General features: G+C 49.5%; 1 protein-coding gene across 1 annotated transcript in view; it reads left to right on the forward strand.

Annotated features, from left to right (window-relative positions):
- The window catches only part of ACAT1 (acetyl-CoA acetyltransferase 1), a 122894-nt gene that overhangs the window by 17015 nt on the left and 80343 nt on the right, over positions 1-25536 (forward strand). The window contains exons 2-3 of the mRNA XM_085621510.1: positions 14361-14408; positions 18014-18131. Of these exons, the coding sequence (XP_085477636.1) occupies positions 14361-14408; positions 18014-18131 (166 nt within the window). The remainder of the gene's footprint in view (positions 1-14360; positions 14409-18013; positions 18132-25536) is intronic.

Here is a 25536-nt window from a genome sequence, read left to right on the forward strand (position 1 = left end):
CCACACCTCGGCCGCCCATCACTCTCACGCGCGTATTGACGCGATTTTCGTCCCCCCCGCCGATTGCGGGGGCATCCAAGATGTCCGTATCCTCCCCAGGGGGATCTCGGATCACTCTCCGGTCCTTCTGGGTCTGGGCCCTCCACCTCATATGGCCCGGCCGATGTGGCGCTTTAACGCTTGGTTCCTCCAAGACAAGACACTTCGTAAGGGGGTGGGAACCGAGCTTACCCAATACTACTGCACCAATGAGGGTTCGGTCTCCTCGGCGGGCACCCTTTGGGAGGCCTGCAAGGCGACCATTAGAGGCGCAGCCAAGTCGCATGTGGTGCGGCAACGCCAGACGCAGCTACAGCAGCTCACTGCCTGTGAGGCCCGGGCGTTGCGGCTGGAGCAATCTCTCTCTCAGCTCGACGAAGCTGGGAGCCGGCAGCTGCGGCTCCTTCGCGAAGAGATTCGTCAGCGATCACTCGAGGCGGCCAAGCTTCTCTGGCAATCTTCGCTGGCGAGGGTGTATGGATGGGGCGATAAGAATGGCGCGCTGCTATATCGCCTGGCCACCTATCCCAGGACGTCGCGCATCATTCCGGCGATCACCGACTCCAACGGCGTGCTCCAGTCTTCTTCCGTGGCGATAGCGGAAGCTTTCGCCCATTTCTATTCTCAGCTCTACCGGGCCCGGGCACCGGATCTTTCTCTGGCCACTCTGCTCGCGCCTAGTAATGTGCGACTCACCCGGCTCAGGCCGGGTGAATGGGAGAGCCTGGAGGCCCCCATTTCCCTTGAAGAAATTGGGGATGCGATAGGGCGTACGTCCGCTGGGAAGACCCCGGGACCCGATGGCTTCCCTCAGGAATTCTATGCCACCTATAGGGAATGCCTGGTCCCGAGGTTGCGAGACCTCTATGTGGAGGCGATTAAGAAGGGCTCCTTCCCCCCGGAAGCCGACTTGGCCACGATTGTGGTTCTGCCTAAGTCTACGCCGCCGTCCACTTACAGAGCCGCTTACCGACCGATCTCTCTTATCAACACTGACATGAAGCTCTATGCGGCTGTCCTGGCCCAACGGCTCCGGCCCTTTTTATCAAGCCTGGTCCATCCGGACCAATGTGGCTTCATGCCCGCTCGGGGCACCCACCATTGTCTTCGCCGCCTCCACGTGGCCCTGGCTCACCGCCACCGTTTGACTCCATACCTCTCCCTCCTGCTTGCTGATTTCGAAAAAGCTTTCGACTCGGTGGGGTGGGCCTACTTGCTTGACGTCCTGACCCACATGGGTTTCGGCCCTAAGTTCTTGGGGATGGTGCGGGTCCTCTATGCCCGCCCCCGTACCAGGGTATTGGTCAACGGGGCGTTGTCAAGGCCATTTCGGATCAACCGGGGGACGCGGCAGGGATGCCCGCTGTCGCCCCTTCTCTTCGCGCTTGCGATGGAGCCCCTTGCTGCCCTGATCAGAACTGACCCTCTCCTTCAGGGCTGGGAATGGCCGGGCCTAGAGGCTGACAAAATCGCCCTCTATGCGGACGACGTCCTGCTGTACCTTGGGAATCCGGTGCGCTCCGGACCCCGTGCAATGTACATCTTAGGCCGCTTTGGCCGGGCGTCTGGTCTGTCTCTTAATTCGCGGAAATCGGTTCTGGTTCCTTTGCACCCCTCCCGGGAATGTTTCGATTGGCAAGATACCATTCCTCTCCGCCGGTTGTCCTTTAAATATCTGGGTCTCCCTTCTCCCGGAACTGAGCTGGGCGCTTAACGTGACCCCCCCTGGTTAAGAAAGCCAAGGCGGACCTGGCAAGATGGCAACCGCTACCCCTCAATCCGCTGGGGAGGGTGGCCCTCTACAAAATGATGATTCTCCCCCGGTTTTTGTATGTGCTGCAAAATACTCCCCTTTCCTTTCCGAGACCTTGGTTTCGTGAGCTGGACGGGATGGCGACGAGATTTCTTTGGATGGGGGTTTGGGCATGTCCAATCTCTACCTCTACTACCTGGCCACCCGCCTCCTGGTCATTCATGACTGGTTTGGGGGGGGGATGGTCCGATCCGGCCTACAGGGTGGACTTGGGGACCTGGGTTTCTCCTGTATTCAGGACCGCCTGTATGGCGCCTCCATCCCCGCCTCCTGCCCGGATATTACCAAAGCAATCTTCCTGGCCTGGCGAGCGGCGCTCCGCCACACCCGATGGACTGGGAGGCTGACCCGCGTCACTCCCCTGTGGCACGGGACATGGTTGCGGGAGGTCGCGGCGCTGGAGGGCTTTAAGTCGTGGGACCTACTCGGCCTTTCCCAGCTGGGGGATGTCTGGCGGGGGGGCGTATGTGCTCCTATTCAGAGCTGCAGGCGCGCTTCTCCCTCCACTCCTCCCAATTCTATAAATACCTTCAACTACGCCATGCCATACACACCTACACCCCACTGGACGTTCGGCTGCCGGACCACAGCCCCCCGGAGGCTCACGTCATGATGGGTAACCTGGGGAGGGGGGGCGTTTCCAGGATCTATCGTTCCCTCATCAACTGCACCCCTACATCCCTGGAGGGCCTTAAGGAACGATGGGAGGGGTGGGTGGGTCCCTTGGACGAGGCCGACTGGCGGGATGCCCTTATGGCCCCCCGCATGGTGACGGTCTCCGCCAAATTGCGGCTTATCCAAATTTACTACCTGCACAACGCTTATCTCACACCGGCTCGCCTACACCGCGCGGGCCTCTCCACTGACGCGGCTTGTCCCCGTTGTGGCTCTGAGCCGGCCGACTTCATTCACATGGTGTGGTCTTGCTCGGAACTGGAGGGGTACTGGAGGGGCATAGAGTCCGAACTTACGGAGGTCCTGGGGTGGGAGGTGCCACATGATCCTAGACACTCCCTACTGGGCATCACTGACGGCCTGGATGGCACACGCCCGGAGCAGCTATTTCTCATGACAGCCTTAATGGTGGCAAAACGAGACATTGAAGCGGCATGGAAACAGCCGCAACCGCCTAGCTTGGCCAAGTGGGGCGCCGGGGTGGACTGGTGTGCGGCGCAGGAGCGAACTCTTTACCGGGCACGGGGTTGCCCCAAGAAATTTTGAAAAGTCTGGGGGAAATGGCTGGGCAACATACCATGATAGGGCTGTTTAGAAGACGGGGGGGGGGTTTCAGGGGGAGGGTGGGACTACGGTGCGTTTTATGCTGTATTACTGTGTGGTGGTGGTTTGAAGGGCCCGAAAGTTTCTTCTGTTGTACTACCTAAAATAATAAAAACTTGTTTATAAAAAAAAAAGCGAGAGATATACCTACTCTTTGGGCGTCCCATGTCTATAGTACCCCTACACCTCAGAATTCAGATTTGACCACGCCCACTGAGTATACGAAGAAACAGAATGGTACTTTGACGAGCACCCCATTGGTGTTAACTACAATGTGTTGTCTCCACCACCCTGTGCTCAGTCTGTGGCAAAGAACTGATCCCTCCTTCACTTTCCAGTGTTCAGCTCCACCGTAGTGAGCCAAGAGGTTCCCGCTGCCTCTGCCAGAATACCATTTTTTTTTTTCTTTCAAAAACCTTTATTGATAAATGTAAAACGGACAAGTCAATACACCGTGAAGTCACTAAACCATAAGTTGGCCCCACTAATCAGCGGGGGGTGGGATGGGGGGGGTGCAGTCACCGCTTACACAGCCATTCAGCCGACATCCCGGAGGACCGGCGGCACTTCAGGAGAACCCTCACCTGTGGTGAACCCGTCACTTTTACTTCTGAAATACAGTGCCGGCACCTGACCCCAGACCACACCGCAGCCCGCCCTATCTTAAGGCAATCCTACCCGTGCCCACCAACTCCTACGAACCTGGTCCAGTCCCTGAGTGTCCGTAACCATATCCCAACGCCCCCCCGCCCCCCGCACGCACGTCGTCTCATCCCTCTCACATCCACTTGCAACCCTCTCCACAGTCCCTGCATCTAGCAGTGAGCAACCGTTGCGGCCCTCAACATTCAGATCGCCGGCGATCCTGCAATACTCTGCTGCCGTCCACCCGATCACTTATAGGGCGTACCCAGCCCCCCGGTCAATCCCCAGCCACTCCCTCCACGCAAAGGGACACCTTCAGACTATCACGCCAACGCTTCATCCAGTCGTGCATCCACTGGGTCGCGATCCTGTACTTCCCTCCCTTCCGTCCCACTGTGTGCATTGGGTACATCGCACTGTGTCTCCCCCAGGCTAGTCGATTCAGCAGCCCCAGCGGACAGGTATGTTCTATACAGCCCCCAGAAGTTCTTGGGGCGGCTCTTCGGGGGTAACAATTTGCTGTATATCTCCGCCTGTGTGCTGCAGTACAGCATGTCCCTAGCCCATCTTTTCTTTGTGGGAAGCGGCCCCCTCATCCAACAGGCTGCTACAACGCGTCGAGCCACTAACAACGCCATGTCCGTCAGGCGTCTCAGCGCCAGCGGGAGAGGCCTGGAATAGCCCAGCAACGCCAGCGCTGGGTCTGGCTGTATGTCAGTTTCCAGTATCTGGCTCAGTTCCCGAAACACCCCCGCCCAGAACCGGGCTATACCCGGGCAGTGCCAGGCCATGTGTATGAAATCCGCCACTGGGAAATGGCAGCGCTCGCACTCTGCTGTTGGGCGAAGCCCATACCTGTGCAGCCTCTCAGGGGTGTAATAGACCCGCTGCAGGTACTTAAAATGTATCAGTCTATGCCTACCGTTCAGGGAGACCTTCTTGGTGCTAGAGCAGCAATATTTCCACATCTCGTCCGTTATTTCCATTTGGAGGTCGGCCTGCCAGCCGCTCCGAGCCGCTAAACACTGGGGCGCCCGGTGCAGATCCCCAAGTTTCTTGAGGGTCGTCACCAGTTTGGCCGACGCCTCCATTTTGATAACATAGGTAAGTTCCGGAATGTCCGGGGGTTCTGCCAGTCCCGGCCCCAACAGGGCCGACCGTGCGCTGCGGACCCTGTGGAATTGAAAGCGCTGGAGCAGAGTAGCTCCGGGTCGGGTCGAGGCGAGCTGCTCCCATGTCTTAACCACCCCGTCCTGAAACAGGTCCGCCATCTTAACGACCCCCAAAGCGTCCAGCGCCTGCCTCACCCCTTTTTCTCGCAGCGGGGGGAGCCAGACCGCCCATTCCACTCGCATCAGTGGGGAATACAGCAGGTCACGATCCTGCGCCCTCCGCAACGCGTGCCACGCATGGTTCGTGGCCTTAAGAGAATCCAACGTTCCAACCCGGCGGTCCACCGGCTGGAACACGGTCGCCGGGAGTGGGAGCGGAGCCGCGAACAGCCGCTCCATCAACACGTGAGGTATGTCCGAGTTGGCGTGGACCCATGTGTGCAGGTGGGCCGCCTGCGCCACCCTGTAATACCTTGCCAGGTCGGGGGCCCCAAGCCCACCCATCTCATAAGGAAGCGTTCGCACCTTCCACTGCACTCGGGGCTGCTTACCGCCCCAGGCTAGCCGCACAAAGGTCTGAGTCAGCTGCGCGAAGAAGGCCCTAGAGAGCACTATAGCGATGTTTTGGAAGAGGAACAAAAATCTCGGCAGGACCACCATTTTCATGATGGCCACTCTGCCCATCAGCGACAGGGGGAGTTTAATCCACACCTCCACGTCATCGACAAGATTGGAATAGGCCACCCCATAGTTTTCCCGGAGCAGGACCTCTGGATCCTTGTGGAGCCGGATCCCCAGGTATCGAATTGAATCTGTCGTCCACTGTAGAGGGTATTCCATTGGGAACGGCTCCGTGACCGGGGTCAACGGGAACGCCAGTGACTTGGTCCAGTTCACCTTGAGGCCCGACAGGGCCCCAAACCGGACCACCTCTCTCAAGACTGAAGTGAGATTCTCCTCCGGGTTGCGGACATATAGCAGAGTATCATCCGCATAGGTGGATATGCAGATCCTATAGGAGGGGAAGTTAATACCCTCGAATTTGTGGTACTCCCTCATTGCGCACGCCAGCGGTTCCGCCACCAGTGCGTATAGGAGGGGGGAAAGGGGGCATCCCTGCCAGGTCCCCCTAGAAATCTCAAAGGCTTCCGTGACTCTGTCGCCTATACGCAACCTGGCAGTAGGTCGGAAGTACAGTGCGCCCACCATCTGCAGGAAGGGCTCTCCCAGCCCACCATGAAGGGCCATTCCACGGAGTCGAACGCCTTCTCCATGTCAAGGAAGATAGCTAGGGCCTTACCCCCCGGACGCACGTGTTGCATGGCCCCAAGGACCGTGCGGATGTTGTATGTAAGGTTCCTGGATGGGATGAAACCCGCCTGTTCCGGGGCCACGAGCTCCGGCACCAGCAACGCCAGCCGAGTCGCAAGGACCTTTGCGTACAGCTTGGCATCTACGTTGATCAGGGAGAGCGGCCTGTATGAACCGCACAGGTTCGAGGGTCTCCCGGGCTTTAGAATGGTGACTAACAGCGCCTCTCGCATCGTGTCGGGCATGCTGCCCTCCTGGCAGATATCATCGAAGAGAGCCATGAGGTGTGGGAGGAGCTTATCCTGAAAGGCCTTGTAAAAGGCCACCGTCAGCCCATCCGAACCCGGGGCAGAACCCGCCCTCATGCTCCCCAGGGCCTCCAAAATCTCGTCCTTCTGTACAGGCAGCACCAGAAATTCCCTCTGTGAGTTAGACAAGAACGGCATTTTTATGTAGCTAAGGTAGTCGTCTATTTCCTCTTCCATTTGGGAGGACTGAGATGTATAAAGTCCAGCATAATAGCCCCTAAATTCTTCTACTATCCCGGTCTCGTCTGTAATCACCCTTCCAGAACCAGTCACAAGTTCATCAATAACCAGAGGCCGCCTGGTGTTGCGGAGTATCCCCGCTAGTAGGGAGCCCGGGCGTTCGCTCTCTCCATAGGTACGAGCCGTGGCATACTTGCCCATATGCTGCACTTCCCTGTCTGCTTCGCTATTGTATTCCGCCACCAGCATCTGTATCTGAGCCGCCACCTCGGGGTCCATAGACCTCCCATGCCGCTCCTCCAACTGTGCTAGTTGCGTCTCCAATGCCCCCAAGCGCCGCCAGATAGATTTAAGGACACCGGAGTGCTTTGCCATAGCCACGCCACGAATAAAAGCCTTAAACGAGTCCCATACCGTTTGAAAGCTCTGAACCGACCCCAGGTTGGCCGCAAAGAAAGTGTCGATCTCGTCAGCTAATTCCCCCCGGAACACCTCGTCCAACAGGGAGTATGGCGGCATCCTCCACGTGAAAGGAGGTAGTCGCTTGACCGGGGAGGCCAGCACCACAAGGAGGGGGGAGTGGTCCGACAGGGTACGTGGTAGGACCTCGCACCCCCTGACAACCGCCAAAAGCGTCCGGGATGCCAGCCAATAGTCGATCCTGGTATGCACATCGTGGTATGCAGAGTAATGCGTGAATCCCGCCCTCCCAGGGCTCCTGTGCCTCCAGACATCTACCATGTCTAGTCTAGTCAATTCCGCCTGCATACACAAGGCGGCCGCCGCCGGACGGCGGGCCCGCCCCGAGGAGCGGTCCAGGTCTGGGTTGAACGTGAAATTAAGGTCACCGCCCCACACCATGCGGGCGTGCGCGTATTGCCTGCACTGTGCAGCAAGTGCGGTGTAGAACTCTGGGGTATCGTAATTGGGACCATAAACATTGACTACAATGAGGTCATGTCCTTTCCCGGCGCACCGGGTAATCAGGGAGCGCCCGTCCGGGTCCGCGGCCAGCTTCTTTAGCGTCAATTTTGATCGTGGGCTTACCCATGTGATCACCCCTCAGGAGTGCGAGGTAAATCCCGCCGCCCAACTGTTACCCGATAGCCCTTTAGATAACAACAGTTTACTGGTAAGTGGGAGGTGGGACTCCTGTATGAGCGCCAAGTCAATGTGGTGCCTATGTAGGTAGTTCAGCACCTTCCTCAATTTGCGAAAATCATTCAATCCTCTCACATTCCACGTCAGCGCTCTAAGGGTCACCTCACCGCTGTCGTCATTCATCTCGCTAGGCTCAGGCATCACTAAATTCACACTCCGCAGCTACAGTAGGCAGTGACCCGTCGTGGGACTCCCTCAGGGTGCGTTGCAGTTCTCACGGGTCTGTGAAGAAGTGTGAGTGGCCCTGCCTGTTGATCCGAAGCCTCGCCGGGTAGAGCATAGCATAGTCCAAACCCAGATCGCGTAGTTGCTTCTTATAGGGTGCGAACTGCCTCCGTTCCTCTTGGACCTTTGCCGTGAAGTCTGGGTAAATGGAGATGTCCATTCCTTCAAATTGCAGCTTCCCTTTTTCTCTAGCTATCCGGAGGGCAGTGTCTCTGTCTCTATAGTTCAGCAGCTTTGCAATAATGGGTCGCGCAGGGGCGCCGGGCCTTGGACGGGGGCCCAGCGAACGATGGGCCCTCTCGACTATGAACATGGGGGAGAACACGTCCTCACCCAGCAGGGTGTGAAGCAGTTTTTCCACAAAGGGTTCCATCCGCCCCGTGTGCGTCGACTCAGCCACGACCATGATGCGGATATTCGACCTCCTAGAACGGGCCTCTAAGTCCTCCGACTTGTCCCGGATGACCTGCAGCAGCTTACTGAATTGCTTACGGTCTGAGTCCCACTCCGTCTGCGCCTCCTCCACCTGCGCTATTCTTTTCTCGGACTCATCAAGCCGCTCCGCGTTCTTGTCCACCCGCTCCGACATGCGGTCCACGCGATATGAAAGCGCATCAATCTTGGTGCCTATCGCAGCCAGGCTTCCTTGCAGTCCCTTGTCCATGGTCACTAGCATTTCTTTGAGGTCCGCGCACGTAGTGCTCTCCTAGGTAGCTGCGCCGGCCGCCGCCGCCGGATCCGCAACATCGGGCCCCTTACTCTTGCGGGGGTCAAACGACAGTTTAGGCTGGGTCTTGTCGCCTTTGCCCATGGCGCTTCCAAGGATCCGCGTCCCCGACTCGGCCGGCCGGGAGGGGGGTACCACCGCTCCCCGCCGATGTGCAATCCGCTGGGCTGTCCGGTGTGACCGGGCTGCGGGGGGACCGGAACCACCGGGTCCAATCCACGCGTCAGGTCCCAGTCCTCCGCTCAGGACCTATTTCGAGTTGGCCCGCAGCAGTACCGCCCAGTGTTCACCCCCGGAGGGTCGCACCCACCGCCACCGCAGGGCGCTCCACGTCCCTCCACGTCTTTAGCCGCTGTCTGGTTCCGGGCTGGCGCCTCGGGGGCAACAACAGGTCACAGCCAACAACTAGGCCTCCAAACGCAGGGCAGGTGGCAGCAGCGCACCCCAGACGATCGGGGCTCCCGCAGCCGGAGCGCCCGGGGCCAGCCCTCCAAGTGTTCACCGCAGTTCACTGGCGGAGTGGGCCCAGCTCTGTAGAGGGCGCAGCGCAGGAAGATATGCCAGCCGAGACGCTCCCCCCGAGGATCTGCGCGGACCCACAGCGGGGACCAAGCAAAGAAGTTGCAGTCTTTGCCGAGGGGGGGGGGGGGTTGGTTGGTTGGTTGGTTGGGGGGGGGGGGAGGGAGGGGATTGGGTGGGCAGCTCCGTGCACCGTCGTCCGGCTGCAGCCTCCCGAAAGGAGCACCCCTCCCGCGCGTGGCCGCCAGGTGATACACCGCCAGGCAGGGCTCTCCGATGGGCTCCGGAGCACAGGGGGCTCGCTCGCAGCAGATCCCTGCCGCCGGTCAGCCAAGGGCGCGACTCAGCTGGGGAGGGGGGGGACACCCCCGTGCCACTCAGCCCCCACCTCCTAAGGTCGCGCGCACCTCTCGAGCCCCCTCCGGGGGCGTCCGCGCCTCGATTCCGCCTGCTCCTCGTCCCGCAGACGCTGTTCTCCGCCGACCAGGTCCGCCCCTTCACAGGCGACCGCACGTCGAGCGACGCTCGCCGGCCAGGTCCACAGGATAGGGTGGGGATGGCGGCCCTGCACGCCAATCGAAGCGCCGTCCACGGTTCCGCCGCCTCTCTGCGCCGCCGAACACCGCCGGAGCTCCCCGTTGTGGCAGTCAGGTGCGAGGGGAGATCTCCTCGTCAGTACGCCCGGCAACTCAGCTGTTTAGGATACTTGAAGGGATCATTGGAGGAATAGTGCAGGGAGCTCCTCGCTCACGCGTCCGCCATGATCCCCGGCAAGGTCCGCCAGCCTGCCAGAATACCATTTTATCTGCTTTTCACTATGGTTTACTTCTGCATGGATTTTTGAAACAATTTACACATTTATGAGAGAATGTTGGGAAATCAAGGCCAGTAAGCCGGACTTGTAGTTATTAACAGAATATGAGAACTAAAAACCCTAATATTTTTGAGAAGGTGTGTTCGAAGAGGTAGCCAGATGATTTGATTAGAACCTTTTTGTTAAAGGATGACCCCATTTCTGGAAGCTCAGGGCAGAAATGCATGTCCTGCCGAGGGACCCATTTTATGTTGCCATTTCATCAAATTTATATGGCTGAGAGAGTTCTGCGATATTGATAACTGTCTTTTTGGTATTAGGATAGCTAAGTTTGCAAATTTATAAAGCAATTTTTTGTTTTTGTTTTTTGGGAGTTGAAAATGCGGCCCAGTAAGGGGAGGACTGGCCATAGGGGACACTGGGCGTTTCCCTGGTGTGCTGCCGGTTTTGGGCCCCTGGGGGCCGTTTTTGTTACCGGGGGCCTGCAATATCAGATGCCTGTAACAAAATCTCAAAGGGGCCGAGAAGGTTGCCAGGGCCAGGGCCAGTTTCAGTTCCCAGTCTGGCCCGGGCCCCACTCCGACATCAACCACAATTCTTGTCAGGGTGAACCACAAACGTCTCCAAATTAACCGTTGCTTAACCCTCCACACACACAGTAATAAAGTGAAAACGCAACACAATAAAAATCTCACACAAATGATATCAGAACCAGAGAGGTGTGGCTCACTGGTTAGAGGCGGCAGATCCGCAAGCAGAGAATCGGCCAGGGACCAGGGTTCAATTCCCAACGCGGCAGGGTCGTGGACCAGGGTCAAAACGGACTCGATAATTCTCGCCTCGGTACCTACTCTAACCAGGAACACACTCGGCAACTCTGGGCATTAGCTTGCCTCATCTCCACAACGGCCCCCCACATTCGCCGGGGATGCCTGGTTTCACCTTGGAGATACCCAGGAGGGACCATCTCACAGGGATAGCCAGGACGGGTTCCCCAGCGGTCTACAGCGCCACGACGCCTCAGGGCAGCAGTGCGCTTTACAAGACACATACACAGATATGCCATCTCAAGTTTTTAGTGGAAATAGCACCTAAAAGCATAACGTACTACTCATGGTCCTCTAGTAACGCTAGACTGGGGCAAATTTACAAATTCAGGTCGACCACGTTGGAGCATGGTCTGATACAGAGTCCAGGTAAGTCCTGCTGAAAAGTTACCTTTTACGTCCTGTGCGAAAAGTTCCGTTCTCGTTTCAAGGAGGCTGTGAGGAGCAGGTTGGGCGTAGCGAATGGTCCTCACTGAAGCATGAAAAGCAGGTCTGGTGGTGCGGATGGTCGTTGCTGTAGCGCGAAGAACCAGTCGGGCGTTGCAGATCTTTGTTTTAGCGCAAAGTATGGGTCTTGTATTGCCTGTCATCGCTGGCGGTAGCTATCGACAAGAAGAGCAGGTCTCACCAGAGCTTGGTGTTGGTGGTCATCGCGGGTGGCAGAGTCTGAGCGTGAATGGGCCCATTTACGGTCGCGAGGAGCCCAAACTTCAGGATGTTTACCTTTGTTGAGAAGGAGTACACTCTGATGGTAGCCAAGGGTCTAGGAGCTGGGGAGGCACATCTTGGGGATCACTGACTCACTCCAACAGAAGCCAGCAGGGCTAAGACAGGTCCAGTTTCAGCAGGTTATCTGGGCAGTTGCAGGGAGGACTTTGAAGCTTGTTGTGTCATCCCTCTAGCTCACACAGGAAGTCAGACTGACCCATGTATCCAACCTAGCCCGGGATGATGGCAGTCCAGTCTTCCTTCTCAGTCAGCAAGGCCATCCTTTAGGCAGCAGAACAGTCCTCTGACAGTATGGCTGTCCTTCTGTAACATTCTCCGGTCCAGGAGTATTTTGATGAGTGACCTTGGAGGTCCAATGTTTACACCTGTTACCAGCCTTTGTGTGTCAAGACTCCCTGTCCTACCTCCACATCTGATTCTGGAAAGTTCTCACCCTGTAAAGGCTCCAAACTATCTGTGGGTGACAAAACGCAGGGCAGGCCTAGTGTCAGGTTCCTTTGCGTGTGCAGGAGGCAAACCCTTTGATGTGTAAGTAGGGCTGGGAACTCCCAGTCATCCTGCTACTATGGCCCTTTGTGTTACTACCTGGAAGCAATACAAAATCCCTAATAGCAGAGCCATTCACAGTCATGTGACCCAGGACACTGGCAGAAGGCACAAATGGTTGAGACATGAAAATGCCAACTTTCTAAAATTGACATCTTCAGAAATGTGACTTAAAATCTGGCTTTGATATTAAAGAGGATTTTAAATTACAATTTGAGTCTAAACAGCATATCTGTGTTTGCTACCAATCTAAAGATAGTACTTATCAAATGTAATAAGGTAACCCAATGTTAGTCTATGGGAGAGATAGACCTTACAACAATGAAAAACGACTTTATGCGTTTTTCACTCCTGGGACATATAGAAACTGAAGTACTAATTTCCACATTTTTAAATACAATGGACCCTGCCCAATGTGCATTTAGGGCCTACCTTAGGTGTGACGTATAAGTGTTAAAAAGAAGGTTTAGGCAAGCAAGAGATTTATTTTGCCAGGTTGAAATGGCTGTTTAAAACTGCACTAAAGGCTGCAATGGCAGGCCTCAGGCATGTTTTAAAATACTTGTTTAAGTGGGTGGCACAGTGAGTGCTGTAGACCCACTAGCAGCATTTATTTTAAAGGTTCTAGAGTACATGTAATACCATTTACTAAGAACTTACAAGTAAATTAAATATGCTAATTAGATATGGGACAATTTTACTATGTTTGAGGGGAGGGAGCAAAATCACTTTATCACTGATTTGCAGGAGTAAAAGTGTTCACAGACCTAATGCCAACAAAAACGGGCTCAGCAAAAGAAAGCAAAACGCTGGTATCGACCCTGCAAAAAGGGCCAGGTTCAACATCTAATCATTGAGGAATCTCACGTCCCATTGAAGCAATCTGACATAATATTTCAGCCATACGCATTAAACTCAGAAATCGATTAAAATAGATGCAACAAAGAACAAACTGTTAAAGTGCAGAATATGCAGGAAATCAATGGAGAATCTGGCAGCATATCCAGAGGAAAGGCATAAGGTTGTGGCTCACCCTCAAAAACACATACTTGTATAACAAAATTCGCCATAGAAAGCAATGAAAATCACACAGTCGGCATAAGGGTGAGCAAATGTTGTAACATCTTCTCGAATCTTAATACAGCATTATAAAAACGTCATATAATACAAACATCCTAGCACTGTCCTGATCAATGAATATATTTGTGAATCACCTCTGACTTAATGTCGTGGAATGTGTCGGCACAAATCTAGTACATTAACAATAGCAGTCTTATGAGGGAGTAAACAGTGAATGACCATGAATATACATTGGAAAGCAGCAATTTCACTAAAGAACTTCCTCGAGGCTCTTCGGGAACAGCATATCTGCATAAAGCATCAGTGCACATTTTAGTGCATGCGGTGTCAATCCGAAGGGAAAATATGGAGATTTAATGTCTCCTAAATGTAGGATGGTTTCAAGGTTTCATTGGAGCCTAGTTCGGCCTATGCCAAGAAAACACAGTTCTGTACATCACAGCATTATCCTTCTAATTGCAAAATGTTCATATTACTAAGCGAAAATTTAAACTAACATTAACACTAACACATCCAAGGCCTAGAACGGTCTACCTTAGGGCTGGTGAGTCCTATCTAGGGAAGCAGCCCAGAAGGGGCCCTCTTTGCAGTGGAGGAGCGGATAGGAGTGTGTCTGAAGTGGAGGCCCAGTTTAGGATTAGATCTGCTGTGAGGTCTGATTGGGTTTGTGTCGGGAATGGAAGTTATATCATATGCTCTATATGTCTCCAATAGGAATTTTCGTGTAAACAATGTGTATATTTTTATCTTGAACTCTTTGCATGTTAGTATCCACACAACCTGGGCTGTCTGTGGCCCGGACATGGAAGACAAACGCTAATGCTGGAGAGCTGTAGGTTTGTCTTGAAAAGCACTGGTGTGCTGCCTTGTATTTTATGATGGTTGACAGTTCTAAAGGGTTGAAATGTCAAGGATCGCTTTCTTCACAATAAAAGCCATGTATTCCAAAGCTGCGTTGTGTCTTAATAGATCCTCATTTTTCATAGACGTGCTTATAACTCTACCAGTGTTCTGGGAACTGACATATCATCAATTCTGTTTCTTAGGTCCTGAAATATTTCCACAGAGGCTATGCAGCACCACGCACTTGTAACGTAAGTAAAGTAGCAACAACATGCTCCGTTTGTAAAGGCTTATTTTTTGGATGAAAACTCGCTGTACCACACACCCCGTCAGGCAGTGATGTTACCACTAATTTAGTCTATAGTAATACACTTTGAGGGCCGAAAATTGAGAATCGTTCAAAATTACATCATTTAGGGCATCGGTATCAAAGGAAGTCTATTGTGATCTAACAACTGCATACATGATGGCACCTAAGAAAAGCAGAACAGCTTCTCAGAAGTATGACCTTGTTTTTAGGGCCAGACTGCCTGCAGCAAAAATAAATTGTTCTTATTGCAACATCTTTCATGGTTTATTGAGAATGGTCATCTTTGTTGCAAAATGAAATAAAAAAAAATGTGCAGCATATTCAGAAAAAGTCAGAAATCCAATTTGTATACTGTTGTTAAGTCCGACGAGTCTTAAAAATATATATATGTACAGAAGATTAGATAGCTGTTAATGTAATATCATAAAAGATTATCTTCAAAGGTCTTGGTGACCTCATACTCCACTAGACTGAAGGCCAAGACGTTTGCAAATGTCATCAGAACTCCATGATGCCAACGCAGGAACATATATGTACAGAGAGAATACATACGGAGTAACGCTGTAATATCATCCAAAGTTACTATCCAGAGGCTCTGATGACATAAAAAACCACTAGGCGTAAAGCAAAGTGGTTTGTCAATGTCCCCAGAACCCCAAGATGGCCACAAAGGATCATACTGCACATTACCTATTGTATATTTTTATAAACTACATTTTATTTTGGCAAAGTTGGCGTGAAAAGGTGTTTTTTCAAACACAAAATTTTATTGAAAATAGTAAGTACTGGACTAGACTGGTTGTCTGCAGTAAAAAGAACAGAACAATACTTTATTATATAGTTAAGAATGTAAAATTTTAGGAAAAAACACAATTTGCATCATTTAAGAAACACGTTCTTTCTTTAGAGGGAGCTTGGTCAAGTTGTTTTCCCGAATATGCAAATAACCATGGAAACGGTTTGGAATCGGCACGTTTAGATTTTGTTAACCTTTCTTGAATAGATTGTTCATAAATTAATGGGCAATGGTAAACGCTAGTGGAGTTATGTGAGACAGTTGCTGGAGTGTTTACTTCATAATTTCATTTACCATTCATACAACATAATTCACAGCATAATTTTCAGATTTCAACAAAAAAGTTGTTTCTAGCCCTAATGAATCCAAATACTGCCACCAGAGACTGTATTACACAATGCTGCCTGATTTGCCTTTTCTTCCAGCATATTTTAGATAACCTAACCCACATAATTTGGTTTTGTGTTGCCGCATAATCCTAGTAGCCCTGACAATGGTAAAGCTCTGCCGAGCGGTAGGGGTGCCGTCAGTAGGACGATGAAACCTATGAAATATTTTCCATATTTCATTGGTCTGTGAAAAGTGGGGTTTTCTACCACCACATTTTGCGCAGTAAAACCACAACAATATATTTGACTTCCTCACGTCAGAGCCGGTACTCCAGCCAGCACAGAACCTCTTTTACTAGGGCCAACTTCACAGGGCTTCATGTGGTAGGTAAAGCCAAAAGGATTTAGTCGTTGGTTTGTGTGAAACAAAGTAATATTATTTCAATGAAAGCTGGAGCACGAAATCAAGACAACACCCTCAGCAATTGTGCAATATTTACTGCTTCATCCAATGTGCTCCTAAATGCTCACACAGTGATAAATAGAGCAGAAAATAAAGAGTGTATAAAAACATGACAGTGGAGCCACATCAGTTGATGATAACTGGTACTGTCAATGCAAAGTTTATAGGTCACCGAGTGCTTCAATCCAGAACAAAAGCTCAATTTGCCGCATGTGTCAACAATGTTTCACCAGGAATGTATGTGTTTGACAAAAAACGAAAAGGAACATGTAATTAGAATTGTAGTTTAAAAAAGGCAAAGTGCATGTGAAGGTGCCGGTAGGCTTCTTAGTATTGTTGACTTGTCACAGTTTTCTGGTGCAGTTGAGAACCATGTAGCACTAAGAATGAATCTAGAGGTAGGGAGCCAATAATTATTAATTTAGGTTGTATAATAGTGGGTGATGATAAACAAGCCAAGGCAGACACGCCCCAGCTGTTATTTCTCCCTTTGCTGCCAGTTGTTCTCTCTACCTTTGCCAGGTATCGGGACGTAAGTCAGGAAGAGTACTATGTGCTAGTCATTTAATGACAGTCTTTTTGTCCGTCATTGCCAACAAAATCTTCTCCCACCACTCTGGGTAGTGTGCGGCCACCATCACGGTGTCCGCTGTAGCCCCTGGCATCCTTTCTGCTGTTGAGGGTCTTCGAGAGTGACCTGTATGCGTGCGTCACTAGGCATAAGTGCAGATGTAGCAGGCCACAGACTATTGTCTCAATTCTTTGCCCTGTGACCCTGATGTATTCGATAAAGGGATACAGCACAACAATAACCTTGTGCTCTGGGTGCAAAGGGAGCTATGCACTCTTCCACCTCTCACCGGGTCCACCACTTACCAGGCCACAATAATATGTTGGCCAGTGGTAAAAACAGTGAAAGAGGAATGACGTCTGCAGATCTAAGGGTATATCTGAAGGCAAGGGTTTATAATAATCTGTCATAAAGATATTGCATCTAATCTTAGCAATGAAAAGGATATTCCTTAAAACCACCTCTGTGTAACACAGAGAAAACTAAAATAGGTGTGTACACGTTTATTTTGCCAGTCGCTTGGATGTAGTTCACTTTGCAGTGGTGTACCATGTGAGCTTTTTACTTTATGTTCTATGTAAGGGGCATAGACTGTCCACCCAGACATTTCCCTAACTAGCATTAATGAACCAGCCACAGGCGTGTCTACCATGTCTTCTGCTGATTAATACTGTACTCAATTGGAAGCATTTTTTCACTGAAATATTCCATTCAGGTAGAGAGCGATAATGAGATTATAGATGCCCTCAAGGAGATATGTGGTGTTAAAATGCACTCTTAAAACCTCTGTTGGCTGCTGCTGAAGGAAAACTCTAGTTTCTCCATTCACAGCTACTAGATGCCACAATCAGTAAAGCACACATCTCTACCAGAAGCAATCTGAGACCAACCATCGTCTGTGGTGGGAGTCTCCACGGTCTGGTATTCTACGCGACCTGGCAGTGGGTCTTGAAGTACAGTGAGCCCCCCTTTCTGATAGTCTGGTGCATTAGTTGACCCTTTAGTGAGAGTCTGCCACTTGTGCATTTTGGCCTGCTTGTGGTGCCATTGAGGGCTTTTGCACCATTGTAAATTTCACCCAACTGCTCAGTTTTTTTGACAGGACCAAAATAATAACTTTTATAGGTTTCAACAGCTTAGGTTCATGGTTAGGAGGACAGTGGTTGAAGTACAGTGGGGGGCACGCTGAAGGGAGTGCCTGTGTACTCTTCGATATTGCTGGAAGTCTTGTCAATGCGTATCCTATGGTGTATTTAAAATTGTCAGAAATGGTCTGTTGTGTTTTTTGTTTACTTCCACTTGAAAGTTACTGAGATGAAGGTATTAAAAGGAATGCAGCTATAATCAGTGGTGTTTAATAAACATACGTTTGTTTCTTCTCTAATAGGAAGTTGTCATAGTAAGCGCTGTACGGACCCCAATAGGATCTTTTCAAGGAAGTCTTTCGTCTTTGCAAGCGACTCAACTCGGTTCTGTTGCGATTAAAGCAGCAATTGAAAAAGCAGGTATGATTTAGACTTTTATAGTCACTGGGATCAGTGTTTGCTCTTTTTGTTTGTTATTTGTCCAGTGACTGAATGTATGGTTAGGATGGTTATTATAACCTATAATAGCAAAAATCCAGTTTCGTTTGTTTGAGCACATTCAAATCTGCATTTTAAGAGGATACTTTGAGAGAAGTCTTTCTAGCAGTCTGGCACCCTGCGTTTAAAAACATGGAGGGGGGTTCAAAGAGAAGTGACATGACACCCCCCCCCAACTAAGAGCTCTTTTTAATGTTTGATTGAACGGGAGCCTCTAGAGAATGCGTGCTATTGCTGTGAGGGTATTATGGGGATAATATTGAGGGCACTGTTGTTTTGCATTGTTCCATTGTTTGGGGTATGTGGAAAGTGCTAGAATTATAGATGGGCAAATGTGAAATGGAGAGTATAGGTCCCATATGGATCACGAAGGACTTGATCATGGTTTATAATAATGTCATAAAATGGATGACAGGGTCTGCTTAATGAACAAAGCCATTAAGATACTGACTACTTATACCAACAGAAAATATATTATGAATATTATTTTAAATATATATATATATATATATATATATATATATATATATCCCGCGAAATTCACTATCTTTTTAAAATAATATTCATAATATATATATATATATATATATATATATATATCCGACCAAACCTCCCCTCCATTTCCGAAAGGAGAAGAGCACACGCAGGATTTCAGGGATAGCTGCTCTTTATTAAACTTGGCTTGTGCATGACGCGTTTCGTATTTAAACTTTTTCAAATGCTGCCAAACAATTCAAACGTTTTCCCAACCTCCTCTTTAAGCTACTAGCCTCATTGCGATTGGTTGAGGCAGTGCTGACGTCATCTCTCGAGGAAAGCCCGAACCCAGGAATCCAGGTACGAGCGGAGCAGACACCAATTCGTAAGTACTTGCCCCAGTGGGCGGTGTCTGCTCCCATCTCCATGTATGCGCCTTGAATGTCGAAAAAGGTGTTTTGTAGGGAGTGGGAAAGCAGCCTCCTGAGTCCAACACCCCACCGAACAACTCCCTATGCTGACCTGTGCACACGGCTTAGGTAAGCAGCGTGTCACTCGCAAAGTTGCTGTCCATCCATGACGGCCAGGTAATGCCAGGGAAAGCGGCGGTCCGGTGTTACCACTGTCGTAGTGCCGTCAAAGTTGCCACCAAATCCACCGGACACTTCTGGGGTGGGTGCTCACAAAGGGTGCTCGTGGCTGGATGTTTTAGGTGCGAGCCACGACATGCACAAGCCAAGTTTAATAAAGAGCAGCTATCCCTGAAATCATATATATATATATATATATATATATATATATATATATATTCCCTTTCTACTGTATATATGTGTATATATATGGGTTTATATTTGAGTGTTTGTATATATATTTTGTGTGTGTTTATATTCATACACTCCCCCCTCACCCCACACGATCTTTAACATTCTTTATATGGGATAATGCTTTCATCTTTGCTTTAAATACTCTATAGACTTTCCTAAACTTTAGTATGTATAATCATTATTCAGTGGGCTTTCATGACCATTCCTTTCTAAACTACTGTAGCAACAGGCTTAAAAACAGTATTTAAAACAACCCCCAAGAACAGCTGCCTCCTTCATAATGTTGCCCATCATGGCTCCTGACTTGAAAGTCTGAGACATTTTGCCTCGTTTTTCTGTACTTGACCCATTTGGACAAACTGAAGGAGACACAGGACCGTTTTGATTAAAATTGTAAGTTGTCTAACCTACCTGATGTCGGTTCTGTATTCCTCTCACCATAAGCCTGATGGAAATAAAGCACACAGTGCTTGTACTGTGCTAAAAAAGCACACCTTGGAAACCCCGCTTGTGTTCATTTTAGCGATGCCTCACTGCTTCTGAGGTAAACAACAAGGCAGAAATATATAAAGCGCATTCATATGGTAATCGTTTGCAGGAAAAGTAGATAGGAACATAGTAAGCTCATCTATACAGCACCCTCAGTGCAGGATTCCACTGTGGATCTTGGTTTGCAGTGTCATCAACACAACTTTCACCTCCCAAAGGTAAGAATACACAGATCTTTCCAACTGAATGCCCTTGAAGAGGTGACGTCCTATGTGGTGGCCACGTGCTTGAGCTCCTGTGTTCTTATGCCCATCTAAAATGGACTCTGTACGATCTTTAGTAGAAGGTACTGCATTTCTATATCCCTTTCCTGCTACTGCATTCCTGACGAGTTGTTCGGGGTGTGAGTGAATGGGGATCGATGCTCCGTTCCATGCACCAGCAAAGCAGTATGTTGTATACTGACTTGCAAGCATTGGAGGTATCTGGAGTGCGTGACAAGTTGATGAAAATGGCAGCCCCTCTCAAAATAATAGGAATGCACCAGCCCACACTAAAATGCTTCAGAGTCCCAGACTTGGATCACTGTCTAGAATCATCGATCAGGACTGCCTGAGGGGTGTTGAATGAGATCCTCCCCGAACGAAGGTGACATTGGAGATCCCTGGAACATTACCCAGCATCCATGTGTTTACTTTCTTTTGAAACTTCGGATGAGAAGATTCCATCTGGATCACCAGTGGAAGTGAATTCCACATTTGGATCCCCTGAACTTTGCACATTCGACCGCTGTTGGGCTTGTGATGGTATTCCATTTTTATTTATCTCACAAAGATTGGCTGGGTTTGGACTCCTAAAGTAGTTTGGTTCGTTTTTAGCTGCACTCATTTGATTTGAATAAAACTGGTCTTCTGGGTAATCTAGTGGTAGGATTATACGTCTTCATTTAGCAGAGATAAAGTATTGTGTCCTTTTGATCGGACTTTTATCACCATTTCAGTAAGTCTTTTCAGCTTTCAGCTCACCCGCATATGAATTTACCTTTGAATGGGCGATCACACAAATTACCAATTTCATCCAATGCACAGTGCAGATTTATCAATTTTTGATTCAAGCTTATAAGGGGCTTTATTTTTCCAGTTCTGAACACTGTTATTTCTTGGCTTTTGCTTATTTGGTTACGTAGGCCTCTGATATTTTTAAAATATCAAAAGGAACGAAGCAGTGACCAGTCAGAGTTTATTCTGGGAGATCTTACTTTGCCACAGTCACAGGAATGAAATATAAGTTCCAGTGCATGTCCCACCACGTGGGTGAACCCCGCTGTTCCCTGATTATATAGTAAAATACTCTCAATTAATCTGGAGACTAGATGGCCAGTAGATAGTTCAGCCCAGATATTAAAATCTCCACTTAATGATAAGTGTTCATATTTGCCCAAATGGTGTGCTGCAAGGTCCCCCGACCAAGCAGAATAATTTATAGATCGTGATTGCATTACCTTTAACTCCTTTAGTGGACAGTCATATGCCTTTGTGCCTTTGAATTGCTTGCATGTTTTATTAGATATCACAATAGAATTTACTCTTAATGAGGACTAGGGGCTGTATTATATATACGGCTCACTTTCCCTGTTTGTGCCACCGTGCATTTTTCAAAAGGTGCGCCAGGCACAAACTGCAGCTTAATATACAGAATGCGCTGCACTCAGGATAGCCGCGAACACGCGCTTTCCTGGTGGCAGCACATTCAAGTGAAATACGGAGCAGCTGCTTCAAATCCACCCCGTGCTTCACAGTTCAGGAGGGGAGAGAGATCCCGTTGCAGGCGGGTGGAGTGAGTGACTGCACCTGCATGCGGGCAGATATCTGGGAAGTTCATCCTGTGTGCCTCCTTAAAAGCCTGTTTGCTTTTGCCCTTACGTTGGCAATGGTGCAGAGGCAGTAATTCTCTTATTTGCATGGGGCCACGCCCCCATGCAAATGAGGGAACTCCCTCTTATGATAGTGCTGGCGCTGTACGTGCGCTGGCGCTATCCGTATTACAGAAGGGGAAGCACAAGCGTCTGTGGCCCCTTCTTTAATACCATTGTGCCCCAGACGTGCACAAAGTGGGCGTGTCCACCTCCTGTTGTGCTCCCAGGGCACAATGTATAATATAGCTCAGCAGCATCAGTAGAGGGAATCAGAAAGTCTCTTCTCGTGGGTGGCATAGAATTGTTTTCTTAAAAGTACTGGGGGCAACAGACAAATATGGGATCTTTACGACCTAATCCATGTGGAGTTTGCCACATGTTTACTATGGCCCCAATTCTAGTGGTGATACGTTCATGGTTTTATTTATTTTAACCAAATAAGAAATGTATCTTATCTAGCGGTGATCATAGCAGAATAATTGAATGACCTCATTAGATCTTATGGATGTTTACTGCCACATTGTCATCAAGAGAAAAGTATCATTGATGTCTGAATTTCCTTATAGGAAGGGCACCATTATCAATACAGAGGTCTTAACCTAGGCTCCACTATATTTGGCAACCTAATCTCTATAAGAAGCCTAAGAAATGTGTGTTTTGCAACTCTCTCCAGTCTATGCCTATGTGGTAATTCCAGCTTTGTCATGTCCACGGTGTGCCGTGCCTCCCGTTTTGTTTTTTAAACAAAATGTATTGTTTTTTTTGTTTCTTGTCCTTGTTATCAAGTAATGGCATACATTATTTTATGAGATTATACATCTTCTATCTCAAATGCTTCCATACAATGAGCATTATTATCCTCGATAACTACCCGCAAAGCGTAAATAAACGTGCAAGAAAAAAAAAAGGGGGAATTCGTACACAGTATACCTTCTACACGTCAGAATGCAAACTATTCCTAAATGTCATAATTTAACTAATACCCATTAACTCCACCCTCCTCCCCTTTAGATCGCACCCACCTCCCAGGCTCTGGCTGTGTGTTACAATGTCCTTAACATTTGTCCCTCTCCAAACAAGCTTCTTTGATTACAGTCATACTGCTACGTCCAGAACCAGTAGTGCATAGCTACTCTTAACAATCTCAGTTTTCCATCTACTATTGAGTATGTGGAACATCAGAGGCATCATCGGGTATGTTGTTTTTACAGGCTTCTACCATCGTGTCCCAATCTAGGGAAACTGTATTTTTCCTTAGGCCGTGTGCCTCCTCCCTCGGCAGCACAGCGCTTTCAGTTCCTGCCCACCTGATCAGTTCGCTATGCCGCATGCGTAATGTAGGAGCTCTGGCTGACTTCCAGCGCATGGTAATGGCCCGTTTTGCAACTATGAGCGCCAAGTCCAAGTCTCCGGATACCCAATAACCACCCCAGTGCTGCACCCTCCACTGAGAGGTGAGTAGTATCACCAATCAATTTCTTAACTCCGTCCCAAAACCCACCAAGAATCGGGCACGCCCATAACATATGAAGTAGACCTGCCTCTGGCATTTTACATCGGGGGAATTGATGGGCAGTGGTCGGGTACGTTCTCTATAGCCTATGCGGAGTCAGATAAGCTCTATGTACAATCATACATTGTATAAACTTAAACTTGGCATTGCGCGGTATCTTCCGCGGATATTCCAATATGTCTAACCATTCCCTGTCCGTTAATTCCCATTCTATGTCCTCTGTCCAGTGCATCCGAGTGGAATCTAGAGGGATTCCTGCATGCGCACAAATACTAATATAGAACCATTTAATGAGATGGCTGCCTTGTCCCATATAGTAAAGAGCTTTAACAAACTCGTTCACTTGGGGATCCTCTCGTTGGAGGGACCACTGTCTCTTAACATAGTGCAGCACAGCTGCGTGTGTTACATATAGCATGTTAGGTGCTCCTGTGCCATGTGTAAAGATATCATGATCCATAAGTGACCCGTCACCAAAAAGTGCCCCAATAGTCTCCACCCCGCCTCTAACTAGGGCCCAAGTGCCTGTGTCGTCAGCCTGCCACTCGCCACTAGTGGAATGTTATCAGCATAAAGCTCACCGCTAGCTGTGTATTTCAGGGCCTTCTTCCAACACTGCAATGTGGTATGTAGTAGAGTGGGCAATACTGGGGGGGTGGTTTGTTATGGGGTAAGAGTAAAGCGTGGAGTCCTCCCTGTTGGATGTGTATCCGATCTCCTGCAGATTACAACCTGCCGTCCAATAGGATAACCACTGCAGCTGGTATGCATAATAATAAGCTCTAAAGTCGGGCTCTCCCAGGCCTCCCCCTTGTGTACTTAATTGTAGTTTCTTAAGACTTATTCTGCGACGACCCGCACCCCAGATGAGGTCTATCAGTATGGTCTCTAGCGAGTTAAAAATAGTGGCCGGTACCAGCAAGGGCAGGTTCGTAAAGTAATATAGGAGATGAGGAAGTACCACCATCTTAGATAAAGCCACCCGGCCTATAGCCGATAGGGGGAGTGTGGTCAAGAAAGCTACCTGAGATCGTATACCTCGGATGGCCTTAGTTAGATTGCCCTCTAACAAATCCGCCTGCTACCGGTAGATGGTAATGCCCAGATATTTAAAGGTATGTGGGGATGTTGATATTGTGAGTCTCCCAAAAGCAGTACTGTCCGGGTGTGTTTGGTCATGGAAGAAAAAAGCATTAGATTTGGATTAGTTAATGAATAGGTCAGATACTCTTTCAAAATCAGCAAAAATACGGGGAATCGGGCCCTGTACCTCCAGTATGTCTGTCCCGTATACAATCAGGTTGTCTGCGTATGCTGCAGACACCAGGTGCATTGATGCGCCTACAGGTATTCCGCAATGGGTAGCCTCCATCCTTAGACGGAGGGCCAATGGCTCTAGTGCCAAGACAAAAAGTACTGTGGACAGGGGACATCCTTGTTGTGTGCCCCTGTGAATGTAGTATTCTCTGGAAATATGTTTCCCTGATCTGACTCTTGCCGTTGGAGCTGCGTATAATAGCCTTATCCACTGGACATATTCGGGGGTAAACCGAAGCGTGCTATAGCTGTGAACATGTATTCCCATGACAGTGTGTCAAATGCCTGTCTCATGTCTAATGATATGCAGCCAGCACGTGGGTGTTGTGTAAGATCTGTAGACATAATCTGATGTAATCTGCGTATATTTAGGGACGTGCTCCTAGATGGTATAGATCTGCATTGATCTATATGGCTCAGCTTATTGAGATATGGTTGAATTCTATTAGCTAACACTTTACTTAGGATTTTGTATTCAGTGCATAGAAGTGACAGAGGGCGGTAACCCGACATTTCTGATAAATCCCTACCGTGCTTGGGCAGCGATATCACCAGTGCTTGAGCAGTGGTACAGGGGAGATGCCCTAGTTCAAGTGACTTGTTATATATCTCCTCCAGTTGTGGTATTCGTATTTCAGAAAATGTAGCGAAGAATTCTACCGGCAGCCCATCCGGGCCCGTTGACTTATTACGCGCGAGCCCACCTATTGCTGCCTTGATCTCCGTCCTAGTAATTGGTCCCGCCAGGGCCTCCTTCATACCCCTCTGGGTCTGTGGGTATGGCAGGTCCAT

This window comes from Triturus cristatus, chromosome 8 (assembly GCF_964204655.1).
Source record: "Triturus cristatus chromosome 8, aTriCri1.1, whole genome shotgun sequence".
Classification (NCBI taxonomy): domain Eukaryota; kingdom Metazoa; phylum Chordata; class Amphibia; order Caudata; family Salamandridae; genus Triturus; species Triturus cristatus.